Below are 27694 nucleotides of genomic sequence, written 5' to 3'. Positions count from 1 at the left end.
AAGATACATAAAATCATTTTAATTCCAACTAGAGGTGGGCACGAACCGAAATACGAACCAACATTCATCTCGAACTGGGCCAGTTCGTGGTTCATGAACTGGCAGTTCGTCAGAGTCCGTTTCTGATGAACCACCACGAACTTTTAGGCTGGTTTGTTTGGTTCGTCACTACAGGCAGCCTGGCATCGATCAATCAGTTTCCTAGGCAATGAGGGGGGGATAGGCTTTCTGCAGCCCTGGAAGTGACCTTCTGCTGCCCCAGAAATGTCTATTTCATGAACCAAATGAACCGGTTCGCGAACTGGAGTAAGTTCATAAAAGTTCATGGTTTGTGGCTTGTGAAACACAACGAACCACAGGGTTCGGGTTTTTTTTTTTTCTGGTTCGTGCCCATCTCTAATCCCAACCCAGACTATAAAACCCTGCAGATGGACATAAATGACAGGTAAGTACAGTGCTCGGCAAATCAACTATGCCTCACAATAACAAATATTAATCCAATCCTATGCATGCTTACTGAGAAGAAAACCCCATTCAGTGAAATTCTGAGTCACATATGCACCGATGGGGTCTGAGCTGAGAGATATTGACCAAGAAAATGACGTTGGGATCATAATAGGCAGAGCAATGAAAACACCGATTCCGTGTGCAGCAGTGCTGAAAACGGGAAACTCTGTGCCAGAGATAATTAGGAAAGGGCCTGGAAACACTATCACAACACCTTTGTACAGATTTGTGGTGTGGCCACACTTAGAAAAACTGTACTGTGTACACCCCATCTTCAGTGGGCATATTGCAGCACAGAAAAGGCAGCGGATAAAGGGATCGGAGCACCTTGATTTGAGGAAAGGCTAAGAAGTCTGAGGTTTTTCTGTTTAGAAAAACAGAAGAAAGGGGGAGATGACGGCTGTTGATGAAATGATGCGTAGGATGCAGACTGTGGATAAGGGGGGGGATTCCCCCCCCTCAAAATCCCCAAACATTAGAGGTCAGGAGAGGCCAGTGAAGCTGAGGGACTGAAAAAGGAAATGCTTCTTCACACAGCGTATAATTAACTCGTGGAACTCACTGCTATGGGATGTAGTAACAGTCTAACTGAGATGGCTTAAAAAGGATAGGTCCATCAGCCGTTATAAGCCTTCATGTTCAGAGACAGTATACCCCTGCATGCCCGGTGCTGGGGAGAAGGCAGTGACAGTGGGAAGCTTTCGCCTTTGTGGCCCTGTGGGCTTTCCAGGGCATCCAATTGGTCATTATGAGAAGTAGGATGCCTGATGGGGCATCAATTTGGTCCAGCAGGGCTCTTACGTTCTTGAGCACGTGAAGCCGCCTAGCAGCTTTCCAGGGTCTCGGGCAGAGGTTTTTCACATCACCAACTAATTAATCCCTTTTAACTGGCAATGCGGGGGATAGAACTTGGGACCTTCTGTATTCCATGCAGATGCTCTGCTGCTGAGTCCTAGCCCCGTTGGCTGCATCAAAAAGCCCATTTTGTTGTTTTTCTGTATCTTTTACCGATTTTCCTGGCATTTTCAAGTAGTGGGCCTTTTGATTGTGGGGAAAGCCTTTTGGGTTTTTTTGCTTGGCCCTGTGTTGGAGCCATTCACCTGGAGCCTGAAAGTCAGAAGTTCAGCAGGTGAAACTTTCCCCACCATTAGCTCCATGCCAGGTACGATTAGCATCCTCCAGGTGCTGGAGATCTCCCAGAATTACAACTGACCTCCAGACAACAGAAAAGAGCAAGAGCCCAGTAGTGCCTATAAGACTAACAAAAATTGGGGTAGGGTATGAACTTTGGAGAGTCGCAGCACCCTTCTTCAGATATCTGAAGAAGTGAGCTGTGACTCACGAAAGCTCGTTCCTTACCCCAAATTCTGTTAGTTTTATAAGTACTACTGGACTCTTGCTCTTTTCTACTGCTACAGAAAGACGAACACCGCTACCCATCTCCATATATCTCCAGATAATTGAGAACAGTTCTCTTCCCCGGAGAAAGCGGCTGCTTTGGAAGGTGGTGCGATGGCACTCTAACCCCCACCAAGGGGTTTCCCAAACTCCGCCCTGTGCAGGCTCCCAAATCTCCAGGAATTTCCCAACCCAGAGTTGGCAACCATAGGAAAAGCTTCACCTGCATTGCCAGGCCGATTTATTTTTTTAAGAGCCTTAAAGGTACAGGAAGATGGGAGAGCGGGGTGGGGGAGCCGTACCTTCTTACCCAGCCCAGCCCAGCCCAGCCGCGCCACCCGCTTCTCTAGCGCCACCTAGCGCCCGCCCTCCCCCTGCGCCCGCCACCCACGTGTACTGCTTCTCCTTTTACAACCCAGCTATTTACCCGAGTGTGTTAATTCCGACGACCAATCGGCGGGCAGGAGGTGTAGCTCCGGGAGATTCCGCTCCAATCAGCACCTGCGATTGGGGGGAAAAAAAGAAAAAAGGAGGCGAGGCTCTGCTCCCCCCCCCGCGTTCCCCCCTCCCCTTCCCCCCTTTCTGTAAACCACGTTGAGTTTGTCTGTAGCGCTAATTAATTTTCCAAAGGCTGGGAGGGCTTCGCTGCAATTCGGGATCCAGCTGTTGCCGCTGCCATCCGCGACCCTCCGCTTCCCTCCACCTCCTCTTCCTCCTCCTCCTCGCATTGCACAGCCCAGTTGCCGGGGCCCCTCGACTGCAATAAAATGCTCCAAGAAGGCTCTTTTCTCCCGGTTTGCTTTCCCATTCTGCTGCTGCTTTGGGGATCGAGCATCAACCCAGGTAGGGGCGCGGGGGGGGGGCTCTCCTTTCTCCCCTTTCTCCCCAGCCTTCCATGACCTGAGCGGGTTGGACACCTTAGGGGAGGGAGGGGGTGGGATCGTTGCGGGTTGCAAAATACGTGCATGTAGGAAAAAGTTGGGACGCGAGAATGGGGGGAGCCAAAATGCACGCCCCTCTGTGTGTGTGTGTGTGTCTCTCCTACCAGCAATAGTTTGCACATCCAAATTGTATATTGCTTCTCCCCCCGTGGCTGGGCTCCCAGCTTTGCTCATCCGCAAGGATGTACCCCTTTCCAGGCTTGAATATTCCTCATTCCTGGCATCTGGAGTGGCCGCTCTTGTTGCAAACTTTCGGGAGGAAAGCCCTGCTTTCCCGTCTCCTCTCCCTTTCACTTCACTTTGCTAACTTGACTTGGCGAAGCAGGAGGCTTCCTGCCACTCTTGGCGTGTAGGCATCTGTGTGTTTCCTGTAAACATAAACTCATTTTAGTTAAGGAGGCAAAAAGCTCCGGCGTTTATTTTGGACCCTCTTCCTTTGCTTTTTGGTTTTGCAAATTTTTTAAAAAAAATAGCTACAAGAAAGCGGATAGGTATTTTCTTTCTCTGTTCGGGTATGAGGCTATTCTGTCTGAAAGGATGGAGTTGCCACATGTTTTCTAGTCTGGAATGTCTCATGCATACATTTTTAAACTGTTAATCTTGTAATACTCGGGTGGTAGGTATAGGTTTTGTCAAATCCATGAAAGATAGGTATATTGAACCTAGTGGCTAAAATAGAGCATGTTAAGGGAAGTATACCTCTGAATATTAGACAAAGCACAGTGTTCATGTAGTTGTGAATTTCCTGCGTTGAGCAAGGGGTTGGACTAGATGACCCTGTAGGTCCCTTCGGACTCTATGATTCTATGCCTTGCCTTTGCATGGCCAGAGGCACCTGTCCGGCTGCTTTTGGAAACGGAATGCCAAAGTGGCTTAATCTGTATGTGTGAAAGAGGACGTAAATACCAAGAAGGAAGTGGCTGGCGGCTATCTTGATATCGCTCTTAAAAGCGGTTCTGTTTTTGGATCTCCGAGTAGAATGTTTCCTTGCTGTTTTGCAAGTTATATGTCTGTTCTAGAACTGGGTGGATCAAAACAGTTGACTGGATAAGGCTTACAGGTCTGGTGTGTGGTGCACTGGGGTCAAGGAACTGTAAAAGGGCTGTTCTGGACCAGATCAAGAAAGGTGCAGCGAACCCAGTGCCCTATTTCAAGCAGTGAGCAGCAACTAGCTTCCTTCCCCAGTTTCCTTCATGCACGCAGAGGTATATGCTTAAATATACTCTTGGATGTGTGAGATCCAGACCAGCGAGCGTGGTGGTCGGGGTCCTGGTGAGCTACGAGAGATCTAGTTGTGTCTGTGGACTGTGGCGATCCTTTATACTGAAGAACAATAATTAAAATACTTCCTTTATTTTTAAAAGTGCATGTTATAAAGAACGCGCCGGCGGTGGGGCGTGCATTGATTGTATCTGCATGGAAGGGTGGGTGGGCCGGGAGTAAATTCTCCCCTTCAGACTGTACAGCGCTCGGACCTAGTTTTTGTTCAGCACCTGTCTGCATGGAAGGTGAACGGTGGCTGGGTTTTGTGGGTACCTCCACATGTGGCGCAGTCCCTTTGCACAAAGGAGAGGTGCAGGTGTGCAAAACGTCAGCGAGGTTGCATCTTTTAGGTTCACCTGTATCTTATTTGCCCCAGAATTGCTGGAGCGGACTCTGCAGACATGCAGTGCTTTTGCAGAGATGTTGCGGATGTGCAAATACCGCCTGTGGCCCATTCACTCATGTATGCTATCCCTTGATGTTGTGGTTCTCCGGGGATGTACATGCATGTGTGAATCTGCTTTCCATGCTTCTACCTTTCCATGCTTTCAAGACTGCATCGTCTCCTCGCCAGGTTTTAGCCCTAGAACTTGCTTTTAGTGCCAGGATGTAGTCCTAACTTGTTGTCGGAGCAATCCAAAGCTGAGGAGCACGCTCTAAAGCCCATTGACTTCAACAGAAAAGTATATCTCTGCTCAGGATTGGCAGTGCCTTCAATAAAGTGCAGAGTGCTTTCTGTTATGCCTGTGGTGTACTGTGTTTTGGTGTCGTAGCTAGAGTGTCGGACCAGGATCTGGGAGGGCCAGGTTTGAATCCCAGCTCTGCCATAGAAACTCAGGGGGTGACCGTAGAACAGTCGCACATTCACAGCCTAAACTACCTCGCAGGGTTGTTGTGGGGATAATGATGTAAGGCACTTTGTGTCTTCAGTGGAGAGAAATGACATAAATTACAAATATTGAGTAAGATGTCTGAGAACAGGAGGGAGGGATTGGAGGGATATGACTTCTAAGCGGGTTTAAATCCCTGCACCTCCTTTTAGGTCTGACAAAGAACTCAGGGCCAAGCTACACATGACGAATGACACTTGAACGGCAAGTGTATTTCTCCCTGTTCACTTGCCCTCCACTCAATCCACTTGCCGTTCAAGTGTCATTCGTCATGTGTAGCTTGGCCCTAAGTCTCTAAATAATAAGTTAGTTTTTAAAAGAACAGTCCCAAAATCTGTACTGGCAATCCAAGAACTTTGCCATTTCAGGATGTAGCTCCATGAGCTGTGCTTACTCATCTGGGAAGAGATACATTCTGCCTGATTTCCTTCCTTTTCTTTCATTTGAATTGGGGCTTTGAAATTTTGTTCTGCTCGTCATTTCAGGTGAGGACTAGTTCAAAATAAGCTCTGTGTATTAAGTAGAGTCATAGAATCGGAAGGGTTCTCTAGGGTCATCTAGTCCAACCCCCTTCACGATGCAGAAAATTCACAACAAGTAGGTAGAGCAGGCTGGTTTGTGGTTCTTAGTCTGGAAGTGGTGATGCTGGGATATTATTTAGAACATGGTGTAGAGTGTCAGGCTAAGACCTCGGAGAACCAGGTCTGAATCCCCACTCTGCCATGGAAGCTCGCTGGGTGACCTTGGGCCAGTTGCATCCTCTCAACCTAACTTTCCTCACACGGTTGTTGTGAAGAAAAAACAGAGGAGAGGCGAATGATGGAAGCCACTTTGGGTCCCCAATGAGGAGAAGGGCAAGATATCGATGAAGTGAAGCAACATAGAAATAAATATAATAATAATAACATTCGATTTATATACTGCCCTTCAGGACAACTCAGAGTGATTTACTAAGACAATCACCCTGTGAGGTGGGTGGGGCTGAGAGAGCTCTGAGAGAGCTGTGACTGACCCAAGGTCACCCAGCTGGCTTCAAGCAGAGGAGTGGGGAATCAAACCTGGCTCTCCAGATTAGAGTCCTGCCGCTCTTAACCCCTACACCAAACAATATCTGTGATGCCTTCCTTGGTTGCTCACACCTTATCTCACCTGTTGCAGATGGTGCAGAGCTGACTGTGGTGATCCCCGAGCAAGTACCTCTGGACAGGACTGATTTCCTGCAGGCCAAAAAGAGCACCTCTGAGGAGACCCGGAGGAGACGCTCCATACTTCTCCATCCAGAGGAAGAGGAGGAGGCGCTGATGATCCACTTGCCTTCAGGCCTTGGTTCCGATCCAGGCTCTGACCTCTATTTGAACCTTCACCGGAATGTGAAGTTTTTGGCACCAGGTTTCTCGGTAGAGGAGATCGGGGAGGACCAAAACCGCCATCGAGAGGATGTCGACCATTCCTGCTTCTACACCGGACACGTGCTGAACCGCAGCTTCGACTCCTTCGTCTCACTCAGTGCCTGCACCGGGCTGGTACTTGTTTGTGCTAATCTACCCCGAAGGGTGCACTCTTGGGGGAGGCGTATGCTTGGGAATGGAGGGTTATTTTCAGCAAAGGCAGTGAACAGCATGGGTTTAAGAGAATTAAGCATGTGAGAATATAAGATCTTCCCACTATTAGGAAGATGTTAGCCTGACGTGGATAGTCCAGGTGAACCTAATCTTGTCAGATCTCAAAAGCTAAGCAAGACCGGCCTTGATTAGTAATTGGATGGGAGACCTCTAACAAGGACCAGGGTTGCAGAGGCAAGTGACGGCAAACCACCTCTGTTAGTCTCTTACCAAGAAAACCCCATGCTCAAGTCAGCTATGACTTGAGGGCACTCTCCGCCCCCAGGACTAGGGAGTGCCTACAGACCTATGTCAGTATATACCAGTCATGGCTTCCCCCCACAAAAAAGTGGGAAATTGTAGGTTTAGGAATGTGCTGAGTCATGTGATAGAGAACCCTCACTGTTCTTCTTGACGTGCAGTTCCCTGAGGGAAAGGAATGGCTGTTAAATGGGGAGAAGCCTATAGGATAGTTTTGTGGGACAGAACTTGGCAAAAGACCCCAAGGTCAATGGCTGTCAAAGTTTCTGGCTTCACAGGTCTCCTTCCATAGGATGCAGCTGCCCCAGGGGATTTTGGGAAGCGTTAGGATGCACGCTTGGTTTATGTGGGTGCTGGCCAGTTTGTTTTTGCCCCCTCTGCTCCTCCACTTGACCACACCTGCGCAACTGCACATTGCAGGTTAAAGATGGATGCCATTTTGCCTTGCGAGTGACTTATCTGCTGTAACTAGCAGATCACCCTAGTTACAGCAGGTAAGTCCCCTTTTAAACTATACTTCCCAGCCAGTTTGGTGTAGTGGTTAAGAGCGCAGGAATCCAGTCTGGAGAACTGAGTTTGATTCCTCACTCCTCCACTTGAAGCCAGCTGGGAGACCTTGGGCTAGTCACAGCTCTCTGGAGCTCTCTCAGCTCTACCCACTTCACAGTGTGTTTGTTGTGGGGATAATAATGACATACTTTGTAAACCACTCTGAGTGGGTGTTAAGTCATTCTGAAGGGCGGTATATAAATTGAATGTTGTTGTTGTTATTAAGAACCTCCAGATGGTGGCTGGTGATCTCACAGAAGTACAACTGATCTCCAGACAATAGAGATCAGTTCTCCTGGAGAAAATGGCTGCTTTGGAGGGTGGACTGTATGGCATTGTACCCTGTTGAGGCCCCTCCCCTCACCCTACCGTCTCCAGGCTCCACCCCCAAATCTCCAGGAATTTGGCAACCCTAGCTGTAGCCTAGAAGATGAATGGATTTGGGGGGAGAAAGAAGGAAGAGATGAACAAGGGAGTTGGATAAATAGAAGAAGGGGTCCCAATTCTGGAGGGCACAGCAGTTTTGGAAACTGTGCTTTATGGACTTAAAATGGTGACTGTATTGGAGCTCTGGTCTTGTTTGCCTCAGTTTACCTAAGTCCATGGTGGGAAACCAGGACCAGGGCCGTTTCCACACAGCTTACCTTGTTGTGAAAAATAGAGAAATCTTGCGCAAAATCACACGAGAAGACGCTGTTATTGTGTCTTCTTGTGCGATAACAGCGTCTTCTCGCATGATAACAGCATCTTCTCGCGAGATTTTGCTATTTTCCACAACAAGGTAAGCTGTGTGGAAACGGCCCAGTTGTGTTTCTCGTCTTTCCGTCTCAGTCTGACCAGAGCATGTGGTTCATCTGTTTTACTGTGCATCATGTTTTTGTGACTCTGCGGGAAAATTAGTGCAGCCGGAACCCCTTGACGCCTGCCCTCCCGCACCCCTGACTCTTGACTCCTTACCCTAAGGGATTTGGGAAGCTGTGGTACAGGCGGTCCTGTAGGAAGATAGACGGGTGTGTGAGTTGTGCCTCAGGTAAACACCTGCATGAGCGTAATGGAATCCCGGCCCCCTTTGTGATGAATGTTAAAAGCCAAGCCGAACACCACCAAAGGCTCCTTAGAGCTTACAACTGATACAGCGGCTTCCACTTCTGAAATGCTGACGGATTTGGTTTTTTTCTTTCTTTCCTCCCCCTCTTGGCTGCACAGCATGCTTTGTTGATCTCATTCATGAATTGCTGAGCTCTTAAACCTGCTTTTTCTGGGCCAGCAGAAAAGTGCACTGACAGCGAAAGGAACTTGCAAAAAAAGGGGGGGGGAATTAGAGGAATTCATTTGTAGTGACAACATGTATTGCTTGAGACAGCGTAGTGGTGGAGAGTGAATTAGTAACACTCTACTGGCAATACTCCCAGTGGGAAACGCTGAATGGGCTAAGCTATGTTCACTCCCCCTTTTACCCATTTGCTTTGCAAATGCAATATTCCACTCTATGAATTTTAGACATAGCCATGAAAGGAATCTCTGAGAGATCAAAAGGGTTGGTGTTGTCTACTTGGTTGGAGCATGAGCTGCCAAGACTCTTAATTTGAGTATCAGTACATTGAAGGGGGGGGGTAAGGCATACTGATGTCTCTTAGCCTTGCCCCCCCACACACACACACACCGTTGCAGTATGAAGTAAATACTGGCCTCCCATACAGGAGTGTTGTAAAGGTTACTGATACGCATATAGCAGAACAAAGTGGAAGAGAGTACTTTAGGGTACCGATGGAAGAATGCTGTTTTTTAATTTATTTTATTTCAGTATACTCTGCCTTTCTCCCCTATGGGGACCTAAAGCGACTTACATTCTCCCTCTCTTCCATTTTATTCTCACAACAGCCCTGTGAAGTAGGTCTGGCTGAGAGTGTGTGAGTGGCCCAAGGTCACCCAGCAAACTTCCACAGCAGAGCAGAGATTTGAACCTGGGTCTTTCAGATCCGAGATTAACCAGTGCATCACACTGGCTCCTTTTTGATGCACCTTCAAAGAGTCTCTCTACATGAGAACGCTCAAGTGTAGAGAGACGCAATGCTAGCTGGGAAACGTAGTTCAATTTTACCTATCTACAGAGCCAGCAAAGATTGCTCCTCAGAGGGTTGGTTAATTTCCTCTTTGCCACTCTGTCAGTTTCACCTCCCTTTCTGGAAATTGAAGATAAAATTAACAAAGCCTCTCAGGAGTATCTCTGCTGGCTCTGTGTAGAGAGGTGAAATTGACAGAGCCAAAGGCTCTGTCTTTTTAAACTAGGCTTCCCGGCTAACATTGCATCTCCCTGCACTTGAGCATCCTCATGTAAGAGGTCTCATACAGAGAGGCTCAAAGAAACAAATGCAGAAGAAAGCAGGTTAGGCTAAATCTTTCTCCCTGGTGAGCTACCTTTTTAATATTTGGGGACAGTTCGAAATAACTGTTCTGATACAACCTGTTCCCTAAACTCTGCCATCATGCATAGATCAGGCCTGAAGCAGTGTATGTGAAGTAGTTTGACCTCTCGAAAAATGCTAGATAAATTCTGATTATGAATGGCAGTGATGGAGACCTGTTCCTTGTGCAAAATGTTGCAATGATGCCGTTCCTCTCATATGGAGGAGAAAACAGGTTTATGTTTTATGCCTAATCTGGCCTTTGATTCACCACTGAGGTATGTCTCGCTTCTGTCCTTTCCATCTGAAAAGTGTTGGGGCACAAATAGGCTCTGATGATTTAAAATATCTCCTCTAGGATGAGTGGGTTCCTCAGAAGACTTGTTTGCTCCTAAAAGTCGATACAATTAAATAGTAATAAAACCAGTTTGGTGTCGTGATTTAAGAGTGGCAGGACTCTAATCTGGAGAGCCAGGTTTGATTCCCCACTCCTCCACTTGAAGACAGCTGGGTGACCTTGGGTCAGTCACAGCTTCTCGGAGCTCCCTCAGCCCCACCCACCTCACAGGGTGATTGTTGTGGGGATAATAACAACACACTTTGTAAACCTTTCTGAGTGGGCGTTAAGTTGTCCTGAAGGGCGGTATGTAAATCAAATGTTATTTTGTTATTAGTTTTGTGGGAGAGCAGAAACGAAGGATTGTTTGTGAACAGCAGTTACGTTAATGACATCTGTGCACCATACATGAGCTGAAGAGATAAGGGCCAGGCAGTAAACTAACCACAATCGGTCGGAAAATGGACTGCTCCTTGGTTTCTTTCCAGTCTTCCTAACTGCATCATTGTTGGCAGATGACAGATTGTGGGAAAGAAGCTACATAGCCTGAAGAGTGCAACCAAACACATGGGCAGGAGGAGTGGAGAACATGATCTTCTAACTGTGCCCAGCTGCTGGAAGCCTGGCCAGCTGTTAGGAAAGCTGAGCCAGATGTTCACCAGGGTGCTCTCACCGCCATGCCCTTGATGATGAGGGAAGTTACTTGAAGGTGGAAGGCCCAGTTAACTTCGGATTATGCACCGTTCCAGTGGGCCCCATTTGAAAAAAGAGTTGCTGCCATTTTTTTGGGTCTGACTTCAGGCTTTTAAGAGCAGCATGTTCATCTGTAGGGCTGAGCCAGTAACACTCAATGACTTTGGGAGGTATTAAAACCATTAGCAAAACTCCTGTTGGGTGATACATAGGTTGTGGTGGTGATTACTCTGCAAACGTTCGCTATTCCAAAGGCATTGACTTCCCGCTGAGCTTATTTTTATTTAAAACGTTTTTATGCCACCTTTCCACCCAAGGTGATGAACAGTCACAACCATTACAACAAGCTTTTAAAAAATAGAAAGTATCAAAACTACTAAAAGCAATTGTTAAACAAAGCACAAAGAGAATTAAACCACATAGACAATTACAAAATCAATTAACTTAGTTTGAGATATGCATGGACTTTCTTGAAGGCAATGTGAAGATTAGGTGAGGTTTGTGCGTTGTTGACTGATGCACTGCGGGTTGGATTTAGCTAGCTTTTTCACTCAGGGCCATGCTACAAGTGATGAATGACACTTGAACGGCAAGTGGAGCGCAAGTGGAGGGCAAGTGAACAGGGAGAAATACACTTGCCATTCAAGTGTCATTCATCACTTGTAGCTTGGCCCATAGTCTTGCTCAGTTCCCATCCGTACTACAGCCAGAAGGGCCATCCCATGATTCTCAGTAGAGCCTTTTCGGGTAGACAAAAAAGGTGTCCCTTTTTCACCAGTTGGGTTTAATCCAAACCTGTGTGGTTCCTGGTTGGCTGTCCATGCTTGTATGATTAAAGGTGGTAGTTAGATGGAGAACAAATAAGAGGAAATAAGAATTTTAAAAGACAGAAGTCTTTGCAACTAAAGGGAGGGAGTTGGAAATGTCCCCACTCCAAGAGCACTATTTTCAATGACAAAAATTGACACTGAAAAGCATTCAGTGGCTGATTCCGCACTCGTTGGATAATGCACTTTCAATGCACTTTATCAATCGTTTGAGGTGGATTTTTTTGTTCCGCACACCAAAAAAATCCGTTCCAAGTGATCTATAAAGAAGATTGGAAGTGCATTATCCAACGTGTGTGGAATCACTCAATAAAGTTCTGTTTGTTTATGGTGTGTTACAAATAATGTATGAATCAGTATAGGAGAAGAATTGAGTAGTGTTTTGTGAACAAGTGTGTCAGCAGAGTGGAAGACGTTGGCTGTTCCTGTCAAATTAAAAATCTTCTAATCTTCACAGTTCAATTGCCTTCCTTTTGAGGTTTAGGTAAATTTCCAGGGCCTCCTATTACCTGGAATGAATGGTTCTGTCTGATTGCAAAGCCCTGTCATATTAATTGCAAAATCCAAGCTAGATTTAATAGCATCAGTGATAATTGTGTGTGTGTTTCCAAAGCCAGTTTAGTTATTTTGTAATCGTACTTCCCGTTGAATTAGCGTGGGGCTCTTGGCCTCAAATGCTGTCACAAAAGACCTTTGGGAGCAGTTGAGTGTGGTAATTTTTCTCCACCACTAAATTCAAATTAACCAATCCACTGAGGTGTGTGCATGTGTGTGCGCGCACTAATTGGAATGGATTATGAAAGTTCCACAGCAGAAGGGCTTGAAAATGCTAGCTCCAGTTAATGCCATGTGACGTCCCGATTCTCACTGATTTCGGAAGGCAGGTCAAAACTCGGGTGATGAAACAGGCCCCTGTAAAAAACAATACCTTTCATTAGGAAAGCTAGCATTTCAGAGACACGAGATCTCCTTGTTATCCTAAAGGTAGCCCCCTGTGCAAGCACCGTCATTACTGACCCATGGGGGGGACGTCACATCACGATGTTTTCTTGGCAGACTTTTTGTTATGGGGTGGTTTGCCATTGCCTTCCCCAGTCATCTACGCTTTACCCCCAGGAAACTGGGTATTCATTTTACCAACCTTGGAAGGATGGAAGGCTGAGTCAACCTTGAGCCGGCTATTTGAACCCGGCTTCCACCAGGATCGAACTCAGATCGTGAGCAGAGCTTGGGCTGCAATAATGCAGCTTGCCACTTTGCACCACAGGGCTCTAGCATAGCATTTTTTTTTTTTGGAAAGCATCCAGTCATGCAAGCTTTGCCAGCATTAAGCTGTACAGTCCAGAGACTGGTTACCCTACTGAGATCTAGACCATCTGTGCTGTTTAACGGTGGCAGAACCCAGCGTGTGTGTGATTAACGGATATGGTGGTGGTGGAACATGGAAGAGCTGTGTATGGCAGCTGGCTATCTGCTTGACAATTCTCATGTTTTTGCAGCTCCCAGATGTGCTCGGCATCAGTGGCTTCAAATTTGGTTGAACTGCTATTCAGAGTGTCTGACAGAGGCTCTTGTACTAAGAGGCCTCATTCAAGCCAGTCTTTTAGAAGACTATTTACTTCATTTATACGCCACCTTTCTACCCAAGGGGGACCCATAGTGGTTTACATTGTTCTCCTCTCCCCCATTTTATCCTCCCAACAATCCTGTGAGGGAGGTTAAGCTGAGAGTGTGTGACTGGCCTGAGGTCACCCAGCAAGCTTCTGTGGCAGAGTGGGATTCAAACCTGGGTCTCCAGCATTCTAACCACTATACCACACTACATCTCAATAGCAGAGGCTGGAGGGGAGTCAGTCTTGTGGCAAATGTAAAACCTTGGCATTTCCAGTGGTTCTTTATATCGTTTCTCTTCTGAGTGCCAGTTTGTCCTTCAAGTTGAGGGAATGATTAACAGACCCCCCCCCCACACACACACTCTTACATGAATTTGGCTCCAAAGAAAATGGCTGGCACTTTTTCAGTGGTCTTTTTAAGACCAGATTTACAGCACTTCTGCTAGATGATTAAAACCTATATTAAACTGGCATGTAGGGAAGGAACACCAGAGAAGCCGAAACAAATAAAGGCATTTCAATTGGTTGTAGACACAGCCTGGAAAATGCTGTCACTGTTGGAAGCTTGAAGGTGTTGCAGAATTGTAGCGGCAATGTATTGGCACTGGGGTTCAAACTGAGAATCTTCTAATTTGGGCATGGGGCTCTTCCTGGACTGCTGGCACAGACAGTAGAGGGCAGATGGCTTTGCTGGGAGCCAGAAGATGAGAAGGAACTAATTTCCCAGTAAGTTTCAGGGTCTGCTGCTCATTGGCTAGCCAGCTACGGAAGTTGTTTCTTCCTCTTCAGGGCCTGTGGGATAGAGCCCATTCCCTCCCTGACTGCCAACTGCTCTGTGTTGGCGTAATGGTTAGAGTGTTTGATTAGGATCTGGGAGGCTCAGGTTCGAATCCCCACTCTGCCAGGGAAGCTAGCTTGGAAATAAAGTAAATAATTCTCTGTTACTAATAATAACTGCACGTGTATATGGCTCTTTCACCCAACTTAGAGCAGTGAACAATGTCCATGTATTATTATCCCCACAATACAGCTGGGGAGCTGGGGCTGAGAGGAGTGGCTTATCCAAGGCCATCTACTGAGCTCATGGGATTTGAACCAGCAGAATGCTGATTTGTAGCCCCATCACTTAACCACTATGCTACAGCCCTTGTCAGATGTGCCTTGGTGGATCTGGAAAGCTGCTAGCATTGAGGTCCTGACAACTATTGACAGTGTGGTCTGTGACAGACAGAACTGGCTCCAGCTCTGCCTCTCCTGAGACACAGCCGATGGGAGTGGGCAAAATGCTGGGCTGATGACAGTTTCTGTTGTAGGGAGAGAAGGCTTTGGGGAGCTGAGGAGAGGCAGCAGAGATATGGCTAGCTAATTTCAAACCTGTTTAAAATTCATTCACTCCTCTGTTCCATCTTGTAAATAATTTTTTTTTTGTTTTATTTAACCCTGGCTGGCTTAAAATTGTTGGCTGGGGAAAAATACCTCACTCACAGGCCTCAAACATTCTGGTCACGTTAAATGGGCCAAGTTTAAACAGTGGCAGTAACTTCTGAGTTCCTTTTTTTCCCAATAGCCCTGGCCTGGTCTATAGCTGGGTGAGGGGAGCTAAATACAGGAAATGAGTTGCCTGTCTTGTGGAGCCTCTGGAAGAAGAGAGAGGGGACCCTGTGAAGATTTGGGTCAGGGCTCTTTGCTTGCTATAGTGGAGGCTAGACAGGTGGTGTGTGACAGACTCCCAGCCTTTACCTGCCTGGGAAGCCCCAAGCTTGTGAAGGGAGGTTTGAGGTGAGTGGTAAGGGTGGAGAAAGGCTGTGGACGGGGTTGTCACCATACTGTCCTTATAGGGACCTGATATTAAGGTCACTGTCCAAGGCTGCATGGCCATTTGGTTTGATTGGTGGCTTCCGTGGGGGATTTCCGCAGGGGAGATGCTTGAAGCAAGGATGCCCCCCCCCAATAAGTGGCATGTGTGGGGAATGATCAGCCAGCCCCATGGCTAGCATGGAGCCAGGGCCCAGTGTGTAGTTTGTTGTTTGTATTGATAGTTGGTTTTATTTATTGTGGCACATCACAGTGCTCAATGACAGCTTTGCTGTTGGTGACCCAAAAGGGAGTCCGTTTCCACACGACTTACCTGCCTGCGGAACATCGCGTGAAAGACCCAGAAGACAGCATCTTCTTGCGTGAAATTGCGCTAGGAAGACGTGATTTCGTGCAAAACTCCCGGATAACAGCGTCTTCCTGGCATGATTTCGCATGAGAAGACGCTGTCTTCCGGGTCTTTCATGCGACGTTCCGCAGGCAGGTAAGACGTGTGGAAGCGGCCGGAGATTGGACCGAGACCCAAATGCAGTTGCTGGACAGAACAAAACTCTGTTCCTGAGTTACAGCGAACGCACATACGACCCATGTACATGATTCTTCTTCAGGTATGCATTGAGTAATTCTCATGTTTACATTCAATCCACGTATAGCTGAATGTGTGATTTACACCCAGTGTTTATCCAGGTACAGGTTTTTTGCTTCATTTGGAAAGTGAACACATGTTGGCGCTTTCTTACAAACAAATAGACACTTGTACATGCAGGTTGGACGAGTATGCACTCTAAGTTGTGTATAGGTCTACTGACTTTGGCTCCAGAAGTTGCCACCCCTGTACTGACAAATCTCATCAGATCTCGTGTTGTAGTTGAGAAAAGACCGAGCACCGTTTTGAAAAATATTTATAGTAGTAGATTTCCATTCATTGGCCATTTCCACATGTCCTAAAAAGAGCGCCCCACTCGCTGAACGCTGGTGGGTTTTGTACGGGATTTCTGATGTCTCCGTTTCCAAAATGAATGCAGGCAATTTTGCTTCTGTTTTCGCGGTGCTGCGAAAACAGCCTGCATCCGTTTTGGAAATGGAGACATCAGAAATCCTGCGCAAAAGCAGGGGGAGGGGGGTGTCTGGGACCTGGTGGGAAAAGAGGTGGAGGGGAAAGGGGGTGTTGTCTGGAGCCTGCTGTCTTCTTATGCAGCGATGTAGCTACATTCTGTCAGTGAGAGTTCTAGGGTGTAGGTTGGCGTGTTGTCTGTGTGGGGCCCATACAATTTATAGCGCATATGTAATATAGATTGTAAATCACGTTAATGTAGTCAGCTGTTCCACAGCCCAGCATCCATACGTATGTGCAGAATATATGTTTGGGTGGCTGCCTGACTGGTATAGAACTCTCTTTTTAAAAAACAAATAGCTCTTGAAATGTCTGGCCTTGCTTTTGCTCTGTACCCATCTGGTAGTTTTTGTACAGATGCAAAAATAAAGAGGCAGCTTGATGCATGCCTCCGAGTGGAGCCTGCTAAAATGTCGAGGGGATGTCATGAAGCTCTGCATATCAGAAATGCATGCTTTGTGCAGGGTGGCTGCTTCTGTTTTGTTCTCCCCAATTGCTGAATTATTACATTTGGGTGATTTTGGGATATTATTTGGATGATGGAAGTTCGTCCAAAATGATTTGGAGGTCACGGGAATGTTTTCGTTCTCCCTTGGACAGGTTGGCTACATCCAACTCGGATCCGAGCTTGTGCAGATCCAGCCAGCGAACGCCTCCGAGTCTTCGTTCAGTGGGAAGGAGCACTTCATCAGACGCAAGCGTTCCACCACGAAACTGGCCCGTAGTGCCAAGTCGGAGATCCCGAACGAACACTGTAAAGTGGTAGCAGGTGAGTGTGGAAAACAATGTCTGTGTGGTCAGGTTCTTTCTGCTCCTGTTAATCATGGCCATTGAATCTACGGGTGACACTATAATGGGACACACATCCTGGAGTTCTTTGGCTTTATCTGCTCCTCCTCACCCACCCTGCCTAGCCTTTAGCCAGTATCCACAAGCCATGGATGCTTACTGGGTGACCTTGGGCCAGTCAACGCGCTTACAGCCTAACCTCTTTCCTAGGGTTTTCGAGGCAAATTTGGAAGCTCTAGCTTGATATGAAACATCGGAAGGGAATTGCTAGTGAAGCAAAAAGGCTAAGAAGCTTGAAATGTCTCCCCTCCCTCTGAGAAGCCTAAGGAATGGTGCACGCAACCGTAGAAAGAGATTTAGTGTGTGTAACGGTTGCAGTTTCACCTTAGTAAACATTTACTAAACAACCCAGCAAGTCATAAGATCAAGTGTGGTTTGTCTTTAGAACCTTATACATCCATGATTCCTCCCCCCACCCCTGGCTTCAAATAAGATGTGAAATCCTGGCTTTTAATAGGCTTAGGGTGTTAATGACCTAATTGACTCCTGTCTTGTTTGGATTAACTTTTTTTTGTCTCCACAAGAGGTTTAGAAATAAAAGGGTTGTGGATGGGGAAGCCCTAATCAGCCGTGACACACACAAAGTTTAGTTACTTCTAACTTGGGGTAAACCAGGTGATCTTAATGCACCTTTCCAGAAGTTGAGCATAAAAGGCCTCATTAAGGTGGCACCCATCAGCGCAGACAGAGGGAAGGAGTCGGCTGGAGTTTTCGTAAGAGGCTTTGCGGTCGTAGGGCTTTGTATTTAGGTTGTCAAGTTTCATCCAGGTGCAAACTCAGTGATTCAGGATGTTGGCTGTAAGAGGAAAAGAAAAGAAAAACCATAAGAATGCATTTTTCGTGCTATGAAAATGTATGCGTATAGTTGGGCAGAATACTTGAATTTTAAAGAAGCCAAAAAAAAAAGCTTTGAGAGGGTAGTGAAATTTCTTAGGGAGTTTGACGTATCTTTAGGCAGACACTAGATTTTGCCTAAGGGGTAAGTCCGACCGGATTTGGAAGGTTCTCCATAGATTTCTACAGAATTTTGAGAGAAGGCAAGAGTCTGAAGAACGTTTGCTGCCTTTTCAGGCATGCGTTTCCTTGCAATGTACTTCCAAGAACCTAAACAGATAACGTTGAATCAACATGGCTTACTAGTTATATTGATATGATGTATTTGCAAATATATATAGTTATAGGCTAATAATCAATTTGTAGTGGCAGAGTAATGATTGGTATCTTTCAGAATCTATGCTACAAGCCATGGTTGTATGTATATGCGTTTTATGTGTATGGGGGAATAGAACATGATTGTATCTGTACAGAAGCATAGCTGGGATATGGCCACACGTATGTCTAACAGAAGTAATACCATAGAGTTTCAAGTGATTCCTAGAGCTACCCTTTGTCACTTCCAGGTTGTACCTGGAAGTGAAGCAGGGATATCAGCGAGGTCGTCAACATCACAAGCTTGCCCCCTTGTCCCCACCTCTCAATCCCTCCCGCCACTTGCCAGTCTCATCCTGGCAATCCTAAAGAACGGAGCCTAAAGCTGCAGTCTTGCAAGTGAATTACATTGTCTTTCAGAAAAATCAGGTTGACAGTCTTTAAATAGTAATGATTAACTAGAGATAGTGAAAAGAATAATTAACTAGGGAAAGTGAAAAATGATGGTATAACACATCCCATAAACAATGAGTCAAAGCAGAATTAGGAAAATTGGCACGCAGCATAAACACAACAGTGTAGTACATACAATGTAAAAGCAACAGTATAGAAACCGGGTCACAGAACTGGCAAACAATACTATAAAAAACAGTATTGTATAATGCACTAAAACTGGAACATGAAGTGAGGAAAAATGCATTAAAAACAGTATATAGCATACAACAAACAGTGAAATGGGAATTGCCTTAAGTTTTTCATATTCATTAATACGAATGAAGCTAAAAACATGAGTGAAGAATATCCTACATTTGTATGGTTGGGACCGACAGTCAAGATATAATCAAGCCGCATTGTGACAGCAATGCATAACTGTATAAATCAGCTAAAAATGTGCTGGGTTTTTTTCTGGACAATGTGAGGTTTCTTAATCATTTTTCCAATGGTCACAGGTGGTGATTTAAACTCGTTACATGGAAGGGCCTTGATATAAAATACAGCTTGGGAGCGCAGAACAAGGCTAGTCATTTTCTAAGAAAAGATTAGTATTTAATGCTTATGACGCGAAGCCCATAAATTATCCTGGGGGAGAAAATGCAATATGCCTTAAATTCAGCTCAGTTGAACCATATTCTTCATTTCAAGCCTACAGGCCTACTCCACAGAAAGACAGGAATTTATTATAACAAAGTATTTTTTTTAAAGGTGGGTTCTGTTTACTTTTAATCAGGGCCTTTTTTCTGGGAAAAGAGGTGGTGGAACTCAGTGGTGGAACTCGGGACTGCACAATGACGCCACTTTGGGTCAGCTGGAACAAGGGGGGAGTTTTTTAAAGTTTAAATCGCCCTCGGTGAAAATGGTCACATGGCCGGTGGCCCTGCCCCCTGATCTCCAGACAGAGGGGAGTTTAGATTACCCTCCGCACCGCTGGCATGGAGAGCAATCGAAACTCCTCTCTGTCTGGTGATCAGAGAGCGGGGCAACCGGCCATGTGACCATTTTCAAGAGGTGCCAGAACTCTCTTCCACCGCATTCCAGCTGAAAAAAAAGCCCTGCTTTTAATGCAACTCTTTTTCTTCTTTTTCCACACAAACAGATATTAAGGCTTATGCTTATGTACTTTTGTGTCAGCCAGTGGTTTTCAAATAGTGTTGTGGGCAGCACTGGATTTATTCCAAAGTGTATCATGGACTCTCCAGTGAGAAAATCAGTAACGGTGGATGAACTTCCTTGAAAGACAGTTTGTTCTTTGTTAGTAATCTTTCTAGCAGTACTCAGACTTTGTATACATGAACGCTCCACACACTGACTGAACTGGAGAGGGAGAGTAGGCAAGTATGGTAGGCCCGTCCTTTGCCTCTGCATGATTTCCAGCTCATAAGCATTGCATCTGCATGTGGTGGCAGTGTCCATTCATATGCTCCTTCTCTGGGATTGCTGATCATGGGGAAGCAGGAGTCCCCCTGGTGGAGGCAGGGATATCCCCATTTCTACTCCCCCAAATAAAAAACGACAGCATCGCATGCGGTATCATAGTACTTCTGGCAAAAAATTCAGCCATGACATAGGGTAGCTCTAGAAATCGTCAAAAGTTCTATGGTTTTACCAAAAAGTTTCCAGCTATTCCTAGAGCTACTTATGTCACTTCCGCCTTACCAGGAAGTATTGAATGAGTGGATGCTGTCCTCTGCACATAGGTGCCATGCTCATGAGTCAACAGTCACATAGAGGCTGGGAGCGGGGATAGCACATTTGTGTGCACATTCCGTCAGTGCATGGAGGTGTCATGTATAAAGGGCTTTTGTAAGAGGAGATTTGGGGATTCTCCTAGGGAAACATTTTTGGGTTTTCCAAGGCAATGGGAGGGCCTTACAGCAGGTGCCCCCATATGAACTGGAATATAGTGTCTCAGAATCGTTTGTAACACAGACTTGGTCAACATGAGCATTGGAATGATGTGGCTGAGTGGCCGATCCTAAGAACACTTTCCTGGGACTATGATCCATTGGATAGCCATGAATAGGATTCTTAGCAGATCTGCTTAGAAATGTGCTCTAGATTGCTTCTTACTTCAGGTCGAGGATCGCATTTACAAGATTGGAAAAACTCTTTACCAAATAGCAACCAAGCTTAGCGCAGCAGGACAAAGAACTGGGCTTTCCTATTCCTCTCCTGTCCTTGCTTTTTGCTTAAGTCAAGTCTTTGGCACAGAGGAATATTCAAAACTGGGACGCCCCACATGGTGCCATCCCTTCTATCAACTCATTCCCAAATAGGGTCACCAACCTCCAGGTTACAGAGATGTTCCCCTGGAGGAAATGGTAGCTTTAGGAAGCAGATTCTGTGGCATCACATCTTTGCTGAGCTCCCCCACTGAACTCCACCCTCCCCAGGCACCGCTGCCCAAATCACCAGGAATTTTCCAAACTGGATTGGCTAACCTATTTCTGCTCCATTTTCCTGCGTGCGTAGATTGGGTCTCATACACAGGAGATCCTCAGCTAACAAACCAAGGAGGAAATACTCAGCATGTTCAAAAATCAGAGAGCCAAAAATCAGAGAGCGCAGGACTCTAAATCTGGACTGGAGAACTGGGTTTGATTCCCCACTCTTCTACTTGAAGCCAGTTGGGTGACCTTGGGTCAGTCGCAACTTCTCGGAGCTCTCTGTCCCACCCACCTCACAGAGTGTTTTATTGTGAGGATGATAACAACATACTTTGTAAATTGCTCTGAGTGGGCATTAAGTTGTCCTGAAGGGCAGTCTATAAATCGAATATTATGCTATTATCATGTACTTGGTTTAGCCATGGCTTGAAGGGTTTGTTCCATGTACACTTGTTCCCTTTCCATTGCAATTTTTTTTTTCTGACCAAGAAAATAGCATTTAAAATCCTGCAAAGAGAATTTAGTTTTTCTGAGAGCCTGGTCTACGATTTTCAGGTTTCACCTGGAGTCATTTCCCTTCAACAGCTACAAATTCTAATTGGCATTACCCCTTCTTCCCAGTCTGTAATGATTATCTCTCCACCATGCAAGTCCCCCCCCCCCGGGGGGTTTAACTTGGCCAAGAAAACCCATTGTTATGGCCAAAGACCATGCACACTAAAAATAGCAAAAGAGCAATGTGCTGAAACCTCTGTGATCCCATATTAGGAAGAATCTGTTGAAATATTAACAAGTGCATTTTTAAGATAATGATTTATGCTAGATGTGTTGTGAACTTTCAGAAGTTTACAGAGCTCTTGGTCATTTTGAGTACCCACTCAAAGTTCATTTAGCCCATGCTAATTCCTGAGAACTAAATAAACTGCTTCTTAAAAACTTTTTTTTTTAAACCCAACATCTTTTTTATCTCTTGATCTTAATGGAGGGGCTGTGGCTCAGTGGTAGAGTATCTGCTTGGTATTCAGAAGGCTCCAGGTTCAATCCCTCGTCTCTCCAATACTAACAATACTAGCTGGGTATTGTAAGGAAGGCTATAATAAAAGTATGTGAAGACAGTTGAACATTGAAAGCACCGTACAGGTGCAAAAGAGAATGATGGTGATGGAAGGATGCTGTGTTTCGTTACTGGCTGGCCTTTTCATTTACAGGTTCAGTTCAAGCTACCTTGTAAGCCTTTCATGATCTGAACAGTCACCTCTCACTTGGGGTTGCCAACCTTCAGGCGGGGCATGGAGATCTAGGGCTGCAAGCCCCAGTTCCTGCTGTTGTCGTTCAGAGTAGACAGTGCTGACCAAATATCTGACTAGGTATGCTTATGCTCTGAGATCTATGTTTGATTTGTGCATTGGTCATTGGACTGGAGCAGAAATAAAAACTGAACCCTGATTAGAGGTGGGCACGAAGAGGGAAAATGGTGGTTCGTTGTGGTTCATGGTTTGTCATGTTTCATGAACCATGAACTGGTATGAAATTGCCCAGTTTGCGAACCGATTTGTTTGGTTCGTTACTTTCGGGGCAGCAGAAGGTCTGCAGAAAGAGCCGCGTGCGTGCCTAGAGCCGGCACGGTGATATTGCTTCCGGAAGTGATGTCGCCACACTGTTTGGGAGCGTGTGCGGGGCAATCAGCGGACAAGAAGGAAAATCCCTCCGATGAACCAAAAAACCAACTGAACGAACCACCCTAAAAATTGTCATTGTTTGTCAAAAATGTGCCCCAACGAACCGCCGGTTTGCAAACCCCGAACTGGCCCAGTTTGTGACGAACTTCGATTCATATTTCAGTTCATGCCCATCTCTAACCCTGGTATCTCTCCACTCTCCATATTTTGCAAACTCCTGTCTTCAAGACTGAGACACTTAACATCAAGGGGGCGGTTGGTTATGAACCCTTTCCCTGTTGTGGGCTCCTCTGAAAGCCATGGTTTACATTATATTGTCATCCTCCTAACATTTTTAACATCTGCATTGCACAGATTTTAACATCGGGTTGTTCAACGGGAAGCTGTGCTGTTCACGTAATCCTTTCTTTTAAAGGCTGTTTGTTTTAGTTGGGAGTTTCATTGACTCGCAGAGGGTATACTCTTCCAAGGTTCATAAATCACATAAGGGCAGGCAAATAGGAGGATGAGTAGCTGTGGTCTGCCTGTTTTAAAGTTTGGATATTTTTTTAGGAACTCTCTCCTTTGCAAGGTATTTTCAGCTTTTAGACCTGCCCAAAATAAAGCTTGTAGCCAACAGAAGCCTTGTTCCATGGAACTTTCACGGCCACTCCATGAGAATCATCGAGTCAAAAATAATGAACTCTTTATGACTATTGAGATATAGTGCTTATGAACCCTGGACTTTAAAACTTACGAACTTTGACACTTGAAAAAGTATTTTGAGGATACTCTGTTGACGGGAGCTATCTATATATTTGCACTTTATCAATTTTAAGTGCAATATGTCTTTCTACTTGGAATTAGCACTAGCACTTTATCAGTTTATTGATGTATCCTATAGGAATTGGTTTGTTCATATTGAGGCACATTAAGAGTGAACTCTCTTTGAGCACAGAGAGCCAGTTTGAATATACAGTTGAATATCTGTGTGAACCATATCAGAACTGTTTAAACATTGCATTATTGTTAGTAAAACATTTGATAATTGGCACAGGAATTGTATTTATTGTTATTACTTAAGACGAAACTTAGTGCTCGCGGGTTGCTTGCTGCATTGTTCTCTTTCACTGGGTTTCTCTCTCTTTTTATTGGTTTGTTCCAATTTGGGGCAAGTCTGAAGACCCATAGTTCATGACCCTCCCCCCCCCTTTTTTTTTGGACATCTAAGATCCATTCAAGTGCACTATGAGTGAAGGAAGGTAAGGATGGGAGAATGCTTGTATCCTTACATCTGTATCACCATTCCCCTCCCAGGCTTTGGCAGCACGTGGCAAACTAGAACAACTGTTTCCAGGTTATTATAGCTCCCCATCCTATACAGGCCAACCTGCACTGAGAACCCCTCATTGTATACGTTGCTGGGAGAGTAAACTTCTTGTGTACTATTGCCATTGAGCACTCAGCAAGGGAGAATAAATATTGGGGGTGGGGTGGGACAAAAGCAGAGCGAAAAACAACAACATCGTGGTTTAGTGGTGAAGAGTGTCAGGCTAGGATCTGGGTGACCCAGGTTCGAATCCCCATTCTGCCATGGAAGCTTGCTGGGTGACCTAGGAGCCAGTCAGATGTTCTCAGCCTAAACTACCTCACAGGGCTGTTGTGAGGATGAAATGGAAGAGAGCTGCTTTGGCTACTCATGGGGAGAAAGGCGGGATGTAAATAAAGCAAATAAATACTAGCAGCCAAGTCAGTTCAGGGTTGCTTCCTGATGTACCTTTTTGTGGATAAAATTAAGCTTCTGTTGATTACATATCTTTATGGCCACCTGTTTATGATTCTTAACAAGTAAATCAGTCTTGTCTCCATTCCAAGCCTAGGACAGTGGCTGCATATCTTTTCTTCCTGCGCTGTCACCAATCTTTATTTTCCAACACAATAAAGCAAAAGAGGAGCACCAAGTCTTCTTGCTTTATTTTTTTCTCTTGCTCTGGTATTTTTCATAGCTTGCTCATTGCCAGGAGCTAATTTTTTAAAAAAATAAATTCTGTCCAGTTCCAGCCTTACTTAATAGCAGTTACTTTCGGGTTATGAGGAATGACCATCTCTGTTTCTATTTAAAGAAAGAAAAGGGAAGGGTAAAGGTTTTGCCATTGAGAACAGACTTGGGAGGGAGGAGGGATATTGGAGCCGAGTGCTTGAAGGAACGTTTTTGAAAAATTCCACAGAGGTCTCCTCACACTTGCATCATCTGGTGAGGAACAAGCGGGCATTGGCTGCAGAGGCGTGCCACATGCCAGCCGTCATGGCTGCCAACTCCCAGCATGCCTCTGTTCTAGTCCTTTTCAAGTTCGCCTCAGGTGATTGCCAGCCAGAGAGCTTTCCCCCGCCTCACCGTAATGAAAAATCATTTGACAGCCAAAATCATGGACCGCTCTGTTTCTCTCTCAGGCGGGCAAAAAATAATATAGCTAATAGGTTAGACTGGGAGCGTAATCGCACAATGGGGAATGATGTGAGCAGCAAAGACGTGGGGTCATGACCTTTCCAGGTTGATGTCCATCATTTTATCATAAATATGAGCTTTGATGGGACAAAATGAGTTTGTTTTCCGGTGCCTCAGAAGGTAAGACCAAAATCAGTGGGTTGAAATTAAATCAAAAGAGTTTTCGGCTAAACGTTAGGAAGAACTTCCTGACAGTTAGAGCAGTCCCTCAGTAGAACAGGGCTCCTTGGTGGGTGGTAGGTTCTCCTTCTTTGGAAGTTCTTAAGCAGAGGCTAGATGGCCATCTGACAGCAATGCTGATTCTGGGAACCTAGGCAGATCATAAGAGGGAGGGCAGGAAGGGTTACATCAGTGCTTAATTCTTGTGGCCCCTTCTTACATGCACCGGGTAATGCCAATCGCCACATTGAGGTGAGGAAGCAATTTCCCCCAGGCCAGTTCAGCTAGGGACCCTGACAGTGTTTTGCCATCTTCTGGGCATGGCGCAAGGGTCACTGGGTGTGTGTGTGGAGTTCGGGGAGGTAGTTGTGAATTTCCTGCATTGTGCAGTGGGTTGGACTAGATGACCCTGGAGGTACCTTCTGTTTCTATGATTCTGTCTCCTTCTTTTGGGCCAGGAAGTCATTTTGTTGGCTGATAGAGGTGACAAGAGATGGTTTGCCAGCTTGAACAGAGCAGCTGTTCCTCGCAGCTTGTGACCCAACTGTGACATATGCAGCTCAATAGTCAAGTATTATACCTGGTCAGGGTTTGGCGTCTCTGCTTATTTTTACTTTATACCCAGGGCGTTGAGCCAAGATATGAGTTTTTCTCAAGTCCCTGATGGTGTTCATGGTCACAGAGGCCTTTCTCTTTCAAATGTTTAGATATCATTACCGCCACCACTCCCGCCCCAGCTTCTGTCTGGTTATGGCGTCCAGACAGGTAGCTTCCAGGTGTAAACAAGCCAAACTTGTGCAGTGTGAAACGTGATTCTCCTGCTTTTCTGAGATACATGTTTGAGAATGTTTTTAATTCCAGAGATAAGGCTGTCAAGGCCCCTTGCAGTAGATTCACAGCCTGAGGGGAGAAAGGAGTAGAAAAGACAAAGAGGGAAGCAATGCTTTTTCGCATTGGAGAGGAGTACGAGTCCTCTTGTAAGGATTAGCATATTTATCTAACTTTTTAATAATATTTATAAGCCACTCTTCCTTTGGAAAGCTTTGTGTGGCTCATGTGGACTTCTTATTAAGGGAGGGCTCATCAAGTGTGATCCTGGGATGGTGACACAATGGCCCTGTACCATGTAGCTTTTTAGAGATGCTTCTAAGAATTATGTTTCTATATTGGTCTGGCTCTTGCAAATCACATTTAGTGTCTGAGATGGTCCTTGAACTGTGCAGGAAGACTGATGTTTGTCATTTGATTCTGTAATGATTATGCCAAGAGTGTTAATGGTAAGGTTGCCAGTCCTATGACAGGAGAGCCCCTGCCCCCTACCACTGATTGGGTCAATGGTATAATGTTGCTTCCAGGAAAAGCCTGGAAGTGATGTCACGCCTCTCTAGGAATCACCGAAAACTCTATTCTTTTACCATCGAGTTTCTGATGATTCCTAGAGGGCTGTGACATCACTTCCAGGTTTTCCCTGAAAGCAATGTCACACCATTGCTGACAGCTGCCCTGTATGCTTCCCCCATCCCGGTCTCTCTAGTACTAGGAAAGAAATGGAGGCATCTTTTGGAGACAACAACGTCCTGTTGTTATGAGCTGGGCTTGTCCTACCTCTCTTTGTATGTAAAGTAGTTTAATCTGTGGCCTTTCGGTTGGTTTTATATTGTTTGCCATCTTGGAACCAAAACTTGGGCTATGAATTAAATATTTCTGTGTAAGTGATTCAGGCTTCTAGAAATCCTGTCCTTCCCAGCAGGAAAATGGATCAAAACATCCTTCCTCTTCAAGATTATGCTTCATACACAAGGGACTGAACATTTAGGTTCATATTCATTTTAAACTTTGGAAGAGCTCCATGTAAAAGAAAGCTCTGTGACACGTTGGCAACTTTTCTGTCTCTTTATCCTACTGTGCAACTGTTGGCACAGACAGAAAAAAAATCCAAACCATCTTGGGAAAACAGTCAATAGTTCTGATTAGACTTTGGACTGCTAGGATATCGGGTCTTGCTGCATGCAGACCACCTTGTTCTCCATTGTCTTGCTCCAAAGCCCCCGGGAAGTGTCAGGGATTCTCATGGAATGCTTTGCCAGTTATTCTGCTAATGAGTTCTGATTGAATGAGATCGCAAGCTCTATTTGGATGGAGACCTTCCAAGTTTGTGGCACGTTGCTGATACCTACCCTAAGCCTTGGGGAATAAGGTGTGTTGTACATCCGGTGTAGTCTGTATTCTCTTTCTGAACACACGTGGAGATGGCAGCTTGCCCAACTAAGCCTA

General features: G+C 45.6%; 1 protein-coding gene across 3 annotated transcripts in view; it reads left to right on the top strand.

Annotated features, from left to right (window-relative positions):
* Positions 1 to 2506: 2506 nt before the first annotated feature.
* The window catches only part of ADAMTS17 (ADAM metallopeptidase with thrombospondin type 1 motif 17), a 193174-nt gene continuing 167986 nt past the window's right edge, over positions 2507 to 27694 (top strand). For all 3 annotated transcript variants that reach the window (XM_055002638.1, XM_055002639.1, XM_055002637.1), the window contains exons 1-3: positions 2507 to 2748; positions 6158 to 6522; positions 16815 to 16983. In XM_055002638.1, coding sequence (XP_054858613.1) covers positions 2673 to 2748; positions 6158 to 6522; positions 16815 to 16983 — 610 coding nt within the window. In that variant the 5' untranslated portion in view covers positions 2507 to 2672. The remainder of the gene's footprint in view (positions 2749 to 6157; positions 6523 to 16814; positions 16984 to 27694) is intronic.

The sequence above is a fragment of the Eublepharis macularius genome, chromosome 18 (genome assembly GCF_028583425.1).
Source record: "Eublepharis macularius isolate TG4126 chromosome 18, MPM_Emac_v1.0, whole genome shotgun sequence".
Classification (NCBI taxonomy): Eukaryota; Metazoa; Chordata; class Lepidosauria; order Squamata; family Eublepharidae; genus Eublepharis; species Eublepharis macularius.
The sequence above is the reverse complement of the archived record's forward strand: the minus strand, read 5'-3'. Positions and strand labels throughout refer to the sequence as shown.